Genomic DNA, 17,107 nt, shown 5'->3' on the forward strand with positions numbered 1-17,107 from the left:
CAATGGCCAATTACTCTTTCTGGGAAGAAATTTCTCCTCACCTCCAGCCTTAACTTCCCCTGGGGAAGCTTGAGACTGTGTCCTCTTGTTCTGGTGCTGGGTGCCTGGGAGAAGAGACCAACCCCCACCTGGCTACAACCTCCCTCCAGGGAGTTGGAGAGAGCAAGAAGGTCTCCCCTGAGCCTCCTCTTCTCCAGGCTAAGCAACCCCAGCTCCCTCAGCCTCTCCTCACAGGGCTGTGCTCCAGACCTCTCCCCAGCCTCATTGCCCTTCTCTAGACACGTTCAAGTATCTCAGTGTCCTTCTTGAACTGAGGAGCCCAGCACTGGATGCTGGGCACCACTGAGAAGAGAAGCATGGGGCAGAGCTGTCACCTCCCTCTGTGGGATTTCCAGCCCCGATCCCTGCTCCTGCAGCCAGTGGAGAATGCTGGTGAGGGCCTCGCAGTGGGATGCTGCAGGGCATGGGCAGTGGAGAGCAGCTGCCCTCTCACCCTAGGATCACAGAATCACAGAATGGTGGGGTTGGAAGGGACCTCCAGGGATCATCGAGTCCAACACTCCTGCCAAAGCAGGATCACCCAGGGCAGGGCACACAGGACTGCATCCAGATAGGTCTTGAAAGTCTCCAGAGAGGGAGCCTTCACAGCCTCTCTGAGCAGCTGCTCCAGGGCTTCAGCACCCTCACAGCACAGGAGGTTTTCCTCACATTCAGATGGAACCTCCTGTGTACCAGTTTGTGTCCACTGCTCCCTGTTCTGCCACAGGACACCACTGAAAAGACTCTGGGCCCTTCCTCTTCCCCCCCCACCCTTCATTTGTGAGCATTGAGAAGATCTCCTTCCAGTCTTCTCCAGGTTAACCAGCCCCAAGTCTCTCAGCCTTTCCTCATCACACAGATGCTCCAGTCCCTTCATGATCCTCATAGCCCCCCTTGGACTCTCTCCAGCAGTTCCTTCCTGAACTGGGGGGCGGGGGGGCAGAAGTGGGCACAATACTCCAGATATGGTCTCACAAGGAGAGAGTAGAAGTGGAGGAGAACCTCCCTTGACCTGCTGGACACACTCCTCTTAGTGCACTCCAGGATACCATTGGCCTTCTTGGCCACAAAGGCACGTTGCTCTCCCAGTGGGGACCAGACCCTTCCTACACCACCAATAAGGGAAGGTTTTGATGCCATCAACTTTAAAAGCAGGGCAAAAAAAACGACTCCAGAAGGAAAGTTCCGAGTGGAAACACTAAGAAGAGCGAGGCTGAGAAACAAAACTTGTCCCTGGCTCCATTTCTAGGTGAGGAGAATGGATTTCCAGAGCAGTGTCATCCTTTGGACACGCCTGTCCTGGTTTCACAGCTGCCAGAAGAGAAAAACAGGTTAAACCCCCCCCCAACAAAATGCCTCCAGGAGGCTCTGCCTGCTGCAGTGCCACCAGAGATGCCATCAAAAGTTCCACACCCCTCTGCCCTGAGGAGCAGAGAGAGAGTGCAGCTGACAGCTCCTCCTTTGATTTTTGTTCAGAGTTCTGTCATTGTTTCCTGCTCTTTTCTCCCTCCCAGCCTGGGATTTGTTCCTTGCAATTAGCTGTGGCAATTTGAATACATTTTGTATGCCATCACCTCAGCTTCCATGCTCCTACTCAATAAAAAGTGAATTTCATGCCCCTGTCATCCTCAGATGGCCCTTCCAGATGGAAACAGGTGCTGGCCAGGGAGACTGGGACAAGTCATAGATCATAGAATCATAGAATGGCTTGGACTGGAAGGAGCCTTATAGATGATCTAGTTCCAGCTCCCCTGCCATGGGCAGAAACACCTTCCACCAGACCAGGCTGCTCAAAGCCTGATGAAGCTGCTAAGTTAGCTCCTAGAGGAGATGGCATAAAAGAGAAGGGATTTTGTCACCTGGAATTGCTTTTTCTCTGCCCATTTCTGACCCTGGTTGTGCCCCAATGGCCATTACAGCATCCCACTGCCTTCCCAAGCTCTTTCCCCAGCAGGTCTCCAGCACTTGTCCCAGTCTCCCTGGCCAGCACCTGTTTCCATCTGGAAGGGACATCTGAGGATGACAGGGACATGAAATTCACTTTTTATTGAGTAGGAGCATGGAGGGAGCATGATCTATAAGGCTCCTTCCAGTCCAAGCCATTCTATGATCTATGTAGGGTTCCCAGGATCAGCAGTGCTGTGGGAGTCCATCTGCCCCCCAGCCCCAGCACACCCCCCAGACATAACAAACAGTCCAGTGCCAGTTCTGCACCCAAAGCCACCATTAACACCCAGCATTGGTGTTACCACACCAGTCAAGACCCCACCTTGCCCCTACATGGGGACCAATCACAGAATCACAGAAACATTCAGGTTGGAACAGACCCTCAGGATCACCAAGCCCAACCCAGAACCCTACTCCACAAGGGTCACCCCCAAACCACATCCCCAAGCACCACATCCAAACCACCTTTAAACACATCCAGGGTTGGGGACTCCACCACCTCCCTGGGCAGCCCAAGGCATTCCTCTTGTCCCAGCAGCTGGGGTCCCCAGGTGGAATGGAGCAGGAGGGGCTGCCCTGAGCACCCACCCTCTGGCCCCTGCATCCCCAAGCCATGTGTCATCACCCATGTGCCAACGAGAGAGGCATTTCCCCAGGCAGCAGCCTCCCTCAGGGCAGCACTCAGAGCAGGGCTCAGTGCCAGCTGACAGGGCAGGGACACAACAAGCAATAGCAGAGCATAACTCAGCCCCATCACCCAAGTTTACAGCCTGCCTCAAGATCCAACAGGGTTCCAGACAGATCATTATTTCCCATGGCAGCAGCCAGGGTGAACCAGTCACCTTTTATTTCTGCTTGGAGGGAAAAAATGGCCCTGCCAGGGGCTAATTTGGGCTCTGCAGTAGGTGCTGGGCTGCTAGAAGGAGAAGGCTGTTTCAGCTGAGCAGAGCCAGTGGGAAAAGCTGCCCAGGGAGCTGATGTGCAACCAGCACTGCCTCAAGAGGCAGCCCCAGCCTCTTGGCTGTGAAGTGCAAATTTAGAGCATGAGGAAATGGCCTCAAATTGCAGCAGGGGAGGCTTGAGTTGGATATGAAGGAAAATTTCTTTCCTGGAAGAGTGGTCAGGCATTGAAAGAGGCTGCCCAGGGAGGAGGTGGAGTCACCATCCCCAGAGATTTCTCAGGAGTAGACATAGCACCTGGGGACACAGTTTAGTGGCCATGGTAGTGTTGGGTTGATGGTTGGACTTGATCCTGGAGGTGTTTTCTGAATGAAACCATTCCATGCTTCTATGATTCTGATTATCTGGTCCTCACAACCCTGGGCAGTGAATTGCTGGTGGTTCCTGTTTGCAGATCCTCATGGACCAATTCCTGCCTGCCCAGCACTCAGAGGGAGCCTGTGCCAAAGCTCTGAGTGTGAGATGAAAGGTGCTGGAGGAAAGCAGAAGGTATTCTCGTTCAGCTCTGCGAGGGGAGGCTTGTGCTGCTTTTATTTCTACACATGCTGGCTTCAAGACACAAACATTACTGAATCAATCCTTCCCTTGTCTGGCCTCACAGGCAGGATGAAGGCTGCCTACACAGTTTTGCATTGAAGATGACAAATGGCTGGGAGATAGATAAGGGCAGCATCTCCAGCTCCTGGCTCAGGATGTGGCCAGTCTCACCACGGTGAACACGTGAGCTTGGCTGGAGGGATGCTCTGAAAACACAAGCATCATGCAGCATCCAGTTTCCCAGGGCCAGAGCAGAGAGCTGGCAAGAGGAGCTAGGGCTGAGCCGGGGCCTGCCTGATGCTGCTGCACAGCTGAAGGAAGAGGTTTGTTTTTTCCCCCCACAAAACTCATCTGCAAGACATCAAGGCACAGGGAGAACAGGTTGGGGCCAGATGGCACAGCTCCAGCAAGGGGCTGGGTCACCAGGGAAACCTCCCCCACTCAGCCAGCCTTTGGCCAGTGGTGCCCAGCGGCAGGACAGGAGGTAATGTGCACAAAGTTGAAGGCAGGAACTTCCATCTGAACACGAGGAGGAACTTTTCCTCAGGGCTGCTAGAGAATTGGAGCAGGCTGCCCACAGAGCTGGTGGGACCTCCATCTCTGGAAAGATTCCAAACCCACCTGGATGCCATCCTGTGCAGCCTGCTCTGGGAGGTTGAAGAGATGATCTCCAGAGGTCCAGCCCCCATCATTCTGTGATCCTGTTAGTCACCTTGGACCAGGGAACACAAACCCGGCAGGGCCTAGGACGCTGTGGTGACACCACCATGACAGGCTGCCACCCCACCAGCCTCCCTCACCAGCCAGGCCAGGAGCTCTTCCATGCAGAAAAGGCTTAGGAGGGAGTTCCCAGTCCATAACTTTCCAGTCAGAAGCTTTATGGCACACAGGAGTTTCCCCATCAAATGCCTCCAAGTGACAAGAGTGCTGAGCACCAACTTTGCAGTGACAAACTCAAAGCTTGCTCTAGTGAGCAACCCTGGAAACCCAAACCAGCTCATCCCAGCAAGGGGTCATGCCAGGAGGAGAAATACCAGCAGCAATGACAGCTTCCCTGAAGTGAGATGAATGACATGAAGAAAAGCTAAGGAAGAGGAGACCACGCATGGAAGGTCATTGCTTGGAGCTCACCTCATCCCATGTGACATCTGGGGCACATAGAGCCAGGCTGCTGCTGACCTTCTCCCCTGGTCCTGGTCTGTGCCTGCTGGCAATTCCTTTTGGCTGCTGCAGAACATTCTCATTCCTGCCTGTTCATTCAAACCCAGAGCACACCCCCCCAGCCCCCATGTCTCCACTGCCACCTCCAAACCCTTGGTCCCTGGAGGGATGTACAGCTCCATGCACATTCCAGGGGCGTGAGGAGCAGCCTGGGGCACTCACTTCAGGCACCTCCACCTCACCAGCAGCATTGCTCCAGGGACCAGCATCCTTCCTGGGAGCCCTCCCCAGCCCCATCCTGCTTTCACTTCCCAAGGAGAGCCTAGGGGCCACCAAGCCCCTGTTGGCTCTCCCTGGGGGGCATCGTGGGTACAGCCCCTGCTGAATCCACCCAGCCCAGCCACTCTCTTTGGGCTTTTGTTTTTTTATCCCCCCCAGGCCTCCAGTCAAGGTAGGCACCAAGAGCCCCCCCCCCCCCCCCCCAGCACAGCTCTGCCCAAGAACTCCCACAGAAGGACTGGGTGTTGCTTCCCCTTTAATTTACCACTCATCGGGGGGGGAGGGTTAAAAATAAACTAAATTCAATAAATAAAGCAACCTCGGATGCTGGAAGAGGATGAACACCCTGAAACTGCAGTCTGCTGGTGGCTTGTCCCGTTGCCAGAGGAGGGGCAGGGGCACCTGCCCCCCACCCTCTGCTCCACACCACCCCATCCCAGCGCCACCAGGTCCAGGAGGGTTCAGATGCGGCCGGACAGTGCTCCTCGAGAAGAAATGGAACCAAAAGGGCAGGACATGGTTATTCACAGTTGACTGGTGGACAAAACAACCCCCAGGGTCCGCCAGCCCCGGCTCGGCCGCCGGGAAGGACCTGCGCCGCCTGCCTGGGCTATCGCAGCAGCTTTGAGACAAAGCCGCTCGTCGCAGGCTGCGCACGGCGCACCCGGCCGGGGGCAGGGCAGGTCACAAGCAGTCCCTGCACAGAGCCACTTGTCCTTTGCGGTAGTCACGGCAGGGGCAGAGGCGCCGGTACTTGGTGTTGTAGCCCGCGCAGCTGAAGAGCAGAGGCTCCTTCTGGAGGTAGCACTCGTGGACGTTCTCAGCCACCGCCGGGTAAAGGTGGTTCATCTCGTGTTCCGTGCTGTCACAGGTGATGCCGAGCCTAGCAGGGAAGACAAAGGGGAGGTGGTTTGAGTGAGGACGCTGCCTGGGGTTTCACCAGAAGGTTTTCAGTGCTGTTCTCTCCTTCCCAGGGAGGTTCCTTTGCTAAGTGTTGGGCCAGGTCTTTGCTAAGTGTTGGGCCAGGAAGCAGAAGTGCTACGTTTGGCAGCCCTGGTCTAGCTGTGAATGTTTGTCACCAGCCCAATGCACCATACAGGAAGGGCTTGACCCTTGCACCTCAAAGGTCCTGCAGCCCACACACTGCCCCAACCCTTGTGTGGGCTGTGGATGGCTCAGGAAATCATGCACAAAAAGCCACCCAAATCATTTAGATCCCCTCAGCGACCAACAAGTCTGTCCGCTCTCTGTGGGCACCCCACACAGCTGCTAATGTCCAATGGAAGGGCACATGAGTTCAATGGATAGCCATGTGTCCCCTGCCAGGTGAGCTCAACCAGCAGAACCAGGGTGGGCATCAGCAGACAGCTGAGGAGCAGCAGAAATGCCCAATGTGGATCTCACCATCCCTCTCCTCCCACCTGTGCCTGCATCCGCAGATCCATCTGCTCCACAGCAGCACTGGCATCGCCCTCCCACCTCTCAGCTAGAGAGTCCCCAAGCCAGTTCAAGGTCTGGAGGGCATCATTGATGCAAGAGAGTGAAATCCAAGCCCCAGCTCTCATTTATCAGATGGAAACATCAGCAGGACTCTCAGCATCAGCCTGACCAGCCCGAGAGCGGTGTCAGTGCTCAGGTTTTAATTGCCCAGAGAGCAGCACAGAGCTCAGTGCCAGATTTGGACTCAATTAAAATGTCCTCCTCTGTGCTCAAAAGGCTGCTTTACAGAGAAGGACTTTAGAAAGGAGAGGAAGGGAGAGACCATGGAGGAGGTGGAGAGCATCAGGGTGGGAGAGAGGTGGAAACATGCCCTGAAGGGCTGTCACTGCCTCCTGAAGTGTGAAGCTGGTCACAGAATCATAGAATTGTTAGGGCTGTGATCAAGTCCAACCATTAGCCCTGCACTGCTGAGTCCAACCTAGTTAATTAAGGCCAACACACACAAGCAAAGGGCCACCCTGCACACAGCACACACTCTGCCTGGGGCATGAGGGCACCTCAAGGGGACTGCTGGGAGAACACAAGCAGACCGGGAGCTAGGAACGGGAGAAGCAAAGGAACCAGCATCTGGCTGATGGCCTCCACCAGCAGCTGGCTGAGAAGGTGAGAACTCACTGGAGAAACACCTCCTTCTTGTTGAGGAAGCTGAAGAAGGTGGGCTCACAGACCAGCCCGTGCTGCCGGCAGGTCTGGGTGCAGGAGTGCTGGGGCTCCGACACCCACGCCTGCAGGGAGGCCACCGGCGGCCAGGCGCGGGGGGCCCGGCCGGCGCTGCGGGACCACACCAGGTGAGTGGAGTTGGGGGACAGGGCCAGAGGGCTCGGAGAGCTTTGCATAGCAGGACTCTTGGCCTTGGGAGGCAGAGGAGGAGATGATGTAGTGCAGAAATCCTGGTGGGAGAGAAGACAATGGGTGAGTACCCAGCCACCCCCCACCTACCCCGCCCAGCATCTTCGCTTCCTGACAGACCTCCTCCAGCCCCTCTCTCCTGAGCCACTCTGCCACCAGGCCACTGTCTGCACAGGACTAGGTCCTGGGGTCCCTCAATGGGGGATGAGGAAAGGAGGTTGCTGGTGGGACATGAGGATGCTTGGGCTGCTGAGTTTGCTCCTCAGGGTGAAGTCACCTGCATGCATAGGTGGCATCTCTTGCTGTGGGAGATGAGGGCACTAGCCCCTGCTTCTTCTTCCCGATGCTGCCTTATTCTCTGCAGCAGAAAGGCCTTAACCCAACCCCAGCAGCCCTAGCCACCCTCCACCAACCCCCAGCCTCTTTACTTCATGACAAATCTCCCCCAGCCCCTATCTCCTGGGCCACTCTACCATCAGACTAGGTCTGCACAGGCTAGGTGCTGGGCTCCCTCAATGTGGGTCTGCACTGGGTGAGCAGGAGAACAGGAATGGCCCCCCATGGAGGACAGGGATGGTTCTTTAGGGAGAACATGGCTGGTTGGCCAGGAGAATGTGGATGCTCCCCCTGGGAGGACAGGGATGCTCCCCAACCTGGTGCTGAATGTAGGCATGGATCCGCTCCAGCATCCCCTCACAGGTGTACTCATAAGGCAGGTAAGGGTCCACCTGTGAAGGGGGAAGAGCAGAACACAGGCAGCAAGCAGGGACAGCCTTACCCTCCCCTTGGGCCTGGGCAGTGGTTCTCCCCACCCACTGAACCCCACACCTTGGGTCTGCCCACCAGAGCAAGCAGGGCGGAAAACTGGGACTGGAAAAGCTTCACAAGCCACCAAGTGCTAGAGAAAGTGGTTGAAGTATTAATTTGAGTTCAGCTCATGCATTGGTGAAAATGAAGTCACCCTGTGCTATTTTAGTCTCACTTCTCTTCATTTTGGTAAGCCCTAAAATAAAATCACTCTTCATGCAATAGGTCACTGCCAATTAAAGAACAAACTGTTTCAGCCCAAGGAACTCTGCAGCTGTAGGCAAAGGAATAGGAATTTTAAATACAAGGGAGACTTAGGTCTGGTAAAGATGCTGAGCTAATCCTCTGCTCCTGCCTGCTCCAACCTCAGCACAGCTCTGTAGCCCAGATGGGAAGGTCCAGGCTTCGCTGCCCCAGTGCTAGAATCCACCAAGCTGGCTGCTGAAGAGCTTGTGGCTGGGACTGGCACAATCCAGGGAGAAAGCTTCTCACTTTGCTGGGGCTTTCCTGCCCAGAGGGGATGGCTGGGATGGGCTGGAAGCTGATCCCTCTCCCAGCCCCAGATGCTCTGAGCTCTGGGACAGAGCAAACCTTGATGCTATGTGTACAGAGCCAGCAGCATTTGGAGCACCAGGTATTTTTTACAGTGAGTTATGAAATCTTGATGATCTTCAGCAGAGTTCAGCATGCACTCACTTCCCAACATCACATCTTCCTGTCCTGAGAGTCACCCTAGGGGCTGGGTCAGCAGCATCCCTCATGAATGTGTCCCTGGCACAGCAGCAGCAGCACAGGCTCCAGGGCAAGCAGGCAGAAGGAGGCAGAAGCAGGCAGCTGGACTCTCTACCAGCATGGCCAACCTGTGGCCATTGCCCCCATTGCAGCAGTGATTTTCCCCATGGGAAGAGTGCTGCCAGGAGGGCTGTGGCCCTGCTGCACTCCTCCTCTCCAGAGCAAATTCTTTTTTAAGGACCTTTCTGCCCTGGGAGGACAGATTTGGTTTCTGTGTTCCTTTAATTTTCCAGAGAGGTGTTGCATGCACTGCAAGACATCAGTGCATGGAAGGGGCTGGGGTCCTGGGACCCCTCCTCTCCCCTCTGCCCCTGCAGAGCTTCATGCCAAAGAAAGGTGGCAAGCAGAGAGCTCTGCCTCTGGAAAACACCGACTCCACTATTTCCTGAGCTCTGCTCCTCCAAAATAGCTGTCTCCTTTTGAAGCACCTGTCAAACCTGAGCTCAAAGGCTCAGTCTGCTGAGAAGATCCCTCTAAGCATCTCCCTGCCATAAATATCCCACCTGAGAGCTCAGCCAGGCTGGGGATGACAGCTGCTCTGTCTAATTACAGATGTGCAGACGCTAATCAGGGCTGACGCAGCGACGGGCACTGCTCTTGCCTCTGAATTGCTGATGGGCTCCCAGCTAAGCAGGGCAGGAGCTCTCCACAAAGCAAAGCTGCTGACCTCAGGTGCACAAAGCTGGGCTGGATGCTGCCTGCTGTTGAGCTGGGGGAGATAAACCACCCCTTGCTCAGCACCGCCAGGGCTGGGTCTCATCTTAGCCCTGCTTTGGTGGCCACAGTGCTGGGGGCTTTTCCCAGTACCCTGTTACACCAGGCAAGGTGCAGATGTACTTCTGTAAAGCAGCCTCTTTCCCCCCAAAACTCTGCTGTGGGATGCAGCATGTGCACAGTGAGGGTGGAGGGCAGAAAACATCCTTGCTCCTGCATGTATACCTGAAGGTGATGCTCTGGGCACGATCTTACCTGCCCCCAAACTCCCAGGAGCCTCAATGCATCCAAGAACATCAGGAGACTGTGACTGGAGACTGCTACAGTCCCCACTCCTCCAACCCAAAATACCCCCAGCTGCCCTTTTTAACTCTGGGGGCTCCCCCAGAGTCTCTATTTCTCCTCTGCTCCCCTTCCCCTTGTCAGGATTCAGCTCATGCACCCAGGGCTGATAGGATATGCCAATTTCAAGGAGGTAATTGTTTAATTAAAAGCTGGCAGGCTTGGCCTCCTCTTGACAGCCACTTTGTTAGTGCTGCTCCCCATGCCAGGAGCTCAGGATCTCCTCAGCTGGGAGGGAGGAGAGGGAGGAAGAGGATGAGAAGGGGGTCCTTCAAGGTGGGGCCCACTGCATCCCGCTGCCTGGCATAGTGATGCACAGGATCCCATGGGAGGGAGCAAGAGGGGTTGGTGAAGATGGATTTTGCCATCATTTTCCCCAGGCATCAATGGGGAACACTGGGCCAGAGGTCGCCAACCTCAGCCCTCTCCATCAGCCCCATTGGGGTCGATGGAGAGCGCCAGGGGCGGAGAGCTCTGATGCTCCCCAGGACCACCAGAGCTCTGGTTTGATAGTCTCCAGCAGTAACCCCAGAGCTGAAGAGAGCAAAGAGCCTCTTTCACTGAAGAAAAGAAAATGAATAACATCCAAACATCAGGAGACAAATAAGTAGAGAAATGATGCAGTTCTGTGCCACACCTAACAGCCAGCTGGGAAGGCTTCACCCAGCTCTTTTTGCTCTGATGTTTCACAGTTTGCTCTTCCAGGCAGAGTCTGAAGTGTATAATTTTCCATTATACTCCTGTGTGTTTGACTTTAATATAATGAAGCCTTCTCCCTTCACTACCCCCAGAATATTGGGTCTATTAAATTGCCTGTGCAGGGACTGTTTTTGACAATGGAAAAAGCTGAAGGCCAAGAAAATGGTTCTGCCTACCAACCTCTCTCCTTCTCCAGCCTCACACCTCCAGCTAAGGGCCTTAATCCATCACTGGGATGAGCCTCCCAGCATCTCCATTCCCAGGGGGACATAACTTGTCTCTTGGTCCTGTGTGACTCTGCTGGGATTTGATCTCTGGGGTTTGGTGCTTCCAGGATTTCAGTTTTCCTTATATCAGTTGTGACCATCAGGGAAACCCGAAAGTGCTCCAAGAGGGGATGAATGACAGAGGCACAGCTTGCCAAACCCCTTCCCCAGCCATTGCAGGGTGACCTGAAGCAGGTGCCACCTCCAAAAGGATGAGGGAGGGGAGCACAAGGGCTTTTCTTGGGGGAGCAAACCCATACTGCAAACCCAAGCTACATCCAAACCGTGATCCACATCTCTCTCCAGAAGGAAGGAATTTCTTTCAAGCACATCTAGGTTGGTGAAGGATGCTGGCTGCTTCTCAACTGCTTTAATCACACAAACACAGCAACCAGCAAGGCCAGCAGACCCAGCCAGCTCCAAACAACCAAAGGAAGCTCTGCCAGCCTGGTAAGAGCTGGGGCAGAGCTGTAGCTACAAGAAAGCCACATCCCATCCCAAGCTGCAGCTCAGGGTGTCTGAAGTGTAAATGGGGACCACTGTACAGCCACACTGGCAGCAAACCAGCCAGTGACCCATGGGCAAAGTCACACTGAAATACTGCTGAAGCAGGAGCAAATCCCCCAGAACCACCAGGCTCTAAAGCAGGGTGAGCTTGTTGGGCAGCTTGACCAGATCAAAATTACTTCCAGTTTCATGAAACCAGCTCCCAGAGCTATGGAAGAGCTCCCAGAGCTATGGCAGGGCTCCCAGCACCCTGGGGCCTGGCATCCTAGTTCCTGCTCTCTGGAACCCCAGTTCCCAGCAGCCTGGTTTCCTTCAGCACTTGGCATGGCATGGCTGCCACTGGGAAAAGCTGCCAGCAGAGGAGACAGCACTCAGCTTCCCACAACAACCCCCAAAACGTTTCACTGAGTGTTGGTAGGAAGATGCAAAACAGATGCTGTGGGACAAGGGAATTTTCAGCCACACAACAACAATAGAACAAAATCTTTTCAGGTCAGTTTTCACCACTTCCATCCCTCAAGGAGGGGAAAAGCACCAGGGTTCAGATTTGGCAGCTGGCTGGAGCTGGTGATCCAGCCTTCCCCTCAATAACCTGGCAGGGTGTTTCCAAACAGTGGCAGGCAGATGGGAAACAAAAGTCGCCTGATTTCATCCCTGTGGTGTGGAAATGAAAACGTTTTGACTGAAGGAATGAACTGATGGTGGTTGTTCTGGAACACAGAGAAATCAGATATTCTGACAACAAAAGCCTTTGGGGGAGGGGAGGGGAGGTGTCAGGGAAACAGAATACAGAATTAACCAGGTTGGAAAAGACCTTTGAGATCATCGAGTCCAACCTATCACCCAACACCATCCAATCAACTAAACCATGGCACCAAGTGCCTCATCCAGGCTCTTTCTAAACACTTCCAGTGATGGTGACGCCACCACCTCCCTGGGCAGCCCATTCCAACAGCCCATCTCCCTTTCTGGAAGGAACTTCTTCCTAACATCCAGTCTAAACCTCCCCTGGCACAGCTTGAGACTGTGTCCTCTTGTTCTGTCACAAGTTGCCTAGGAAAAATAGTATCTCATTGAGTCCATCATCAGTAAGTTTGCAGATGACCCCAAGCTGGGAGCAGGAGTTGATCTGTTAGAGGGTAGGAGAGCTCTGCAAAGGGACCTGGACAGGCTGGGCAGATGGGCAGAGTCCAACGGCATGAGATTTAACACATCCAAATGCCAGGTTCTACACATTGGCCACAACAACCCCATGCAGTGCTACAGGCTGGGGTCAGAGTGGCTGGAGAGCAGCCAGGCAGAGGGGGACCTGAGGGTACTGGTTGACAGTAGGCTGAACATGAGCAAGCAGTGTGCCCAGGTGGCCAAGAGGGCCAATAGCATCCTGGCCTGGAACGGTGTGGCCAGCAGGAGCAAGGAGGTCATTGTGCCCTGTGCTCAGCACTGGTTAGGCCACACCTTGAGTCCTGTGTCCAGTTCTGGGCTTCTCAGTTTAGGAAAGGTGTTGAGCTGCTGGAAGGTGTCCAGAGAAGGGCAACAAAGCTGGGGAGGGGTTTGAAGCACAGCCCTGTGAGGAGAGGCTGAGGGAGCTGGGGTTGCTTAGCCTGGAGAAGAGGAGGCTCAGGGGAGACCTTCTTGCCCTCTACAACTACCTGAAGGGAGGTTGTAGCCAGGTGGGGTCTCTTCTCCCAGGCAGCCAGCAGCAGAACAAGAGGACACAGTCTCAAGCTGCACCAGGGGAGGTTTAGACTGGATGTTAGGAAGAAATACTTCATTGAGAGAGTGATTGCCCATGGAATGTGCTGCCCAGGGAGGTGGTGGAGTCAGCATCCCTGGAGGTGTTTAGGAGGAGACTGGATGAGGCACTTGGTGCCATGGTTTAGTTGATTTGGTGGTGTTGGATGATGGGTTGGACACAATGATCTTGAAGGTCTTTCCCAACCTGGTTTATTCTATTTATTCTTTATTTTAAATCCTGCCTGCCCCTGGGTTCCTGCTGCTCCTTCTGCCGTTTTCAGTTCCTGCTGCAACAAACAGTACTGTAGAGACAAGACACCAAGGGAGTCCTCAAGCCCAAGCACATAATAAGGCTTTTGAGCTTGGAAGGTAGGGTCAAGCTCTAGGCTTAATTGTTTCAGCAGCATCTCTAATAAAATAAATGTAGCTATTTGAAAGGCATAAAGAAAGTGGGAGAGGGGAAGGGAGGGGAAAGAAGAAGTTGCTGTAAGTTATTCACACTCACTCCCTGCTCTGCTTCAGCAGGATTTACACAATCTCTTTAAAAACAAACAGAGAAGCAAACTGTGGGATTAGCCTAGCATGCTGCTAGGTGGGAAGGAATGATTTGCCTCCAGAGCCACTTGCATGCTGTCAGAGCAAGTGGGACACCAGCAGCTGGAGGCAAGTTTTGGATCCCAACCTCCTGGCAGTTGTGGGTAACGATAGAGGTGGGGAGAGAATCATGGAATGGGTTTGGTTGGAAAAGACCTCCAAGAGCTTTGAGTCCAACCATGGACCTATGACCACCACCAGGCTCTGGGCAGCCTGGTCTAGTTGAGGATGCCCCTGCTGACTGCAGAGGGCATTGGATTAGGTGACCTTCAGAGGTCCCTTCCAACCCAGACCATTCTATGATTCTGTGGTTAAACCACATCCCCAGGTGCCATGTCCACAGGTTTCTTGAACACCTCCGGGGGCAGTGACTCCACCACCTCCCTGGGCAGCCTGTTCCAATCCCTGACCACTCTTACAGGAAAGACATCTTTCCTAATCTCCAACTTAAACCTCCCCTGGCACATTTTCAGGCCATTTCCTCTTGTCCTATTACCTGATGCTAGAGAGAAGAGACCAGCTCCCACCTCACTCCAACCTTCTTTCAGGGAGATGTAGAGAGAAGTGAGGTCTCCCCTCAGCCTCCTCTTCTCCAGACTCAGCACAGAGATGGGTGGCAGCTCTAACTTCCTCACAGTCCCACAGGAAACAGAATTTATCCAAGCATATGTGGTGTCATGCTGGGATGGAAAACAGAGAGCAGCTGCCTTGGGATGCCTGCCCATGGCTCCTGCCCACATGCTGTGCCAGTTACAGCCACCCTTTTTCCAGCTCAGCTTCCCCATCAGCTGTTCAGCAACCAGAGAAAGGTCCATTAAGGAGGGGAGGCAGGACGTGTTGTGACTGCAACCCAACTGCACTGCCACCAAGAGTGGGAATGAGGAGAAGAGCAGAGACAGGACTTCATCTCTGGGCAAGACAGGGCTGGGCACAGCAGCAGCACGCAGTGGGTGAACGCCTGGTACCGGAGACAGCGGCTGTGCACATCAGCTCCTCCTGCCCAGTGCCAAATCCTTTCCTGAAGTTCTTTCTTCTGCTTTTATTTTGTGCCAGAGATCATCATTAAGCATGTCAATGGCCTGGTGCCCACTGAGTTGAAGCAGCAGCACAGCACACCTGCTCAGGAGCCAGCAGAGCCCTTATCCCCCTCCTTAATTCTCCAGCAGATTTTTAAGTATCTTAGCAGCACAGCAGCACCAGGCTTCACTGCTTTTCTTTCTCCTTTCTGGAAAAAACTGAAGATTGCCTTCTCTCTCCTGAAGTGGAGACCAGCAGCTCCCAGCTGCCTGCCCATGGCATTGCCTTTGCTTGGGGCCATCTCTCCAGCCCAGATGGTGGAGGGTCAAGCACTGACAGCTGGCCCAGCAGCAGGGATGCAATTATTTGCAAATGAATTTTAATCAAGATAGCAGAATGGATGAGCAAAACAACCTCTGGTTTTTGTAAGCTGGCTTTGTTGGGTCTTTGCAAACTCCCAGAGGGAAAACCAGCGTGAGGTGAGGAGCTGTGGCCATCACACCCAGGGTAAGGTGAGAGACCTGGGGCACACAGCATGGCCACATCAGCTGAATGAAGTCCCCAGACTGTCACAGCCACATCAGCTGAATGAAGACTGTCAGAGCCACCCCCCTCTGCAGCCTCTATGTGGGGAACAGCAAGGATGACTCTTCTCTGGCCAGCATCACCCCTGTGCCCCCTCCCCAGCACCGTGATCACTGAGACACAGAGTCTTGGTTGCACAGCCCATTGCTGTGCTCACCAGGGAAGGCTCATCCCCAGCAAAGCAAATTGCAAGCAAAAGGGAGATCAGCACTTTTCTCCCCTCCAGGAAAATTGGCTTTAATAATTTGGACAACTTGAAAGGCTCCTGCCATGGGGCAGGAGGTGAAGATTCATGAGGGAATGCTTCCGGGGCAGGCTTAAAGGGAGTGCTGCCTTCTTGGGGGGGGGATGTCTCCACATCCCCCTCCTCTTTGCATCCTTCATCCTTCACAGGGGCAACTCCTGGAGCTATTCCTACTGATTTGCTCAATCAGAACGATAAGGATGAGCAGTGAAAAGGGGACTGGCAGGCAGAGAGGTTGGGAGCTCTCGAGGCACGTGCAGGAAGATGGTCTCTGGCTTTATCGTCGCTTCACACTAGGTCCCAGCACTGCTGCACATCTCCAGCAACATCAACCTCCTGCTCCCAGACCTCATCTCCCTTATCTCAGTTTCCTCTCACTCTAGCTTTGCCTGAAGGGTTCTCAGGGGATCCCTTAGTGCATGGCACTGCCCTGGGCAAACCCCTGAGGTGCCTGATACCAAAGCAAGGCGACAGCAATGAGTCTCCTTGAAACTGCAGGAGGGGAGGATTTCTGCTGTAATTGTAATTATAGAGGGAGCAAGGAAGGAAAAGCAATTAAGGCTCAAAAGGGAAAGCCAGGCATCAGCAACCACTGCTGCTCTCATCCCTGCAAAGCCAGCAGCAGGGAGATCATCCCCCCCCACACCTCCTCAGAGCGCTACCTGGGTTCTCATGATGGTTTTGATAGCAGCTTCAAACTCCTCAGAGTTGTTGTAGTCAACAGTCCACACGTGTGGCTTCCCAATGAAGTCTTCAGCATATGGGTGTTGGGAGGACACCTAAAAACACAGCAGCTTGAGCTGGTTCCTGCAGCCCCTGCCAGAGCACTGTCGCGGTCTGTCTGCTGTCTATCGCTCACAGTGACAGCAGAGAGGAGCAGCAGGCTCAGGCACGTTGGGGTTTAACCCACTGCACACAAAGGTGTGCTGGGAAAAGAAGAGTTCCTCTGACCCAAGCTGCACACTGACACCAGGCTGATGCTTTCAAATTCCCACTGGGCTGGAATGCCCCATTCCCATCAACACCAAGGCACCGCAGCCTCGAATATCTCCAGAGCAGAGGTGCAGCTGAACCTTGACCTGAGCCATTTGTGGGTCTGGAGTGACAAAAATAGATCAAAACAGTGAATATCTGTGAAGGAATCACATCTCTCAGGTTTGCCAGCTCCAGAAACAAGGCAAAGAGAAAAAAATCTATCACCACCAAAGCCTGGGGCAGTCTGTCACTGAGAGAAAGTGATGCTGGAAGCTGCATCACCCTGATGCCACAGGCAGCCCCACACACTGGTACTCCACAGCCACCCCACCTCTCACCAGGCAGTTTTGGTGGCTTTCTCTCTTTTGTCTCAGCCCCTGAGGTGTCTTTTCAACCCCACACTGCTGCAAGGCAGCCAAAACCCAGCTCTCCTCTCAGAAGGGAGGAGAGAGGATTCTCTTCCTGTGAGCAGAGGAGGTGTTTCGGGGGCACAGCGAGGTGTTGGAGAGGGGCCTGAAAACCTGCCAGCTGGAGGAGGAGAGCAGAGCACAGAGTC

At 54.1% G+C, this 17,107-nt stretch overlaps 1 protein-coding gene across 1 annotated transcript in view; it reads right to left on the bottom strand.

Moving 5' to 3' along the window:
* Positions 1–5,168: 5,168 nt before the first annotated feature.
* Positions 5,169–17,107, bottom strand: part of MGAT5B (alpha-1,6-mannosylglycoprotein 6-beta-N-acetylglucosaminyltransferase B) — a 78,600-nt gene continuing 66,661 nt past the window's right edge. The window contains exons 14-17 of the mRNA XM_054170574.1: positions 16,239–16,355; positions 7,926–8,000; positions 7,039–7,313; positions 5,169–5,806 (exon numbers count right to left, since the gene is read on the bottom strand). Of these exons, the coding sequence (XP_054026549.1) occupies positions 5,608–5,806; positions 7,039–7,313; positions 7,926–8,000; positions 16,239–16,355 (666 nt within the window). The 3' untranslated portion in view covers positions 5,169–5,607. The remainder of the gene's footprint in view (positions 5,807–7,038; positions 7,314–7,925; positions 8,001–16,238; positions 16,356–17,107) is intronic.

This window comes from Dryobates pubescens, chromosome 20 (genome assembly GCF_014839835.1).
Source record: "Dryobates pubescens isolate bDryPub1 chromosome 20, bDryPub1.pri, whole genome shotgun sequence".
NCBI lineage: Eukaryota > Metazoa > Chordata > Aves > Piciformes > Picidae > Dryobates > Dryobates pubescens.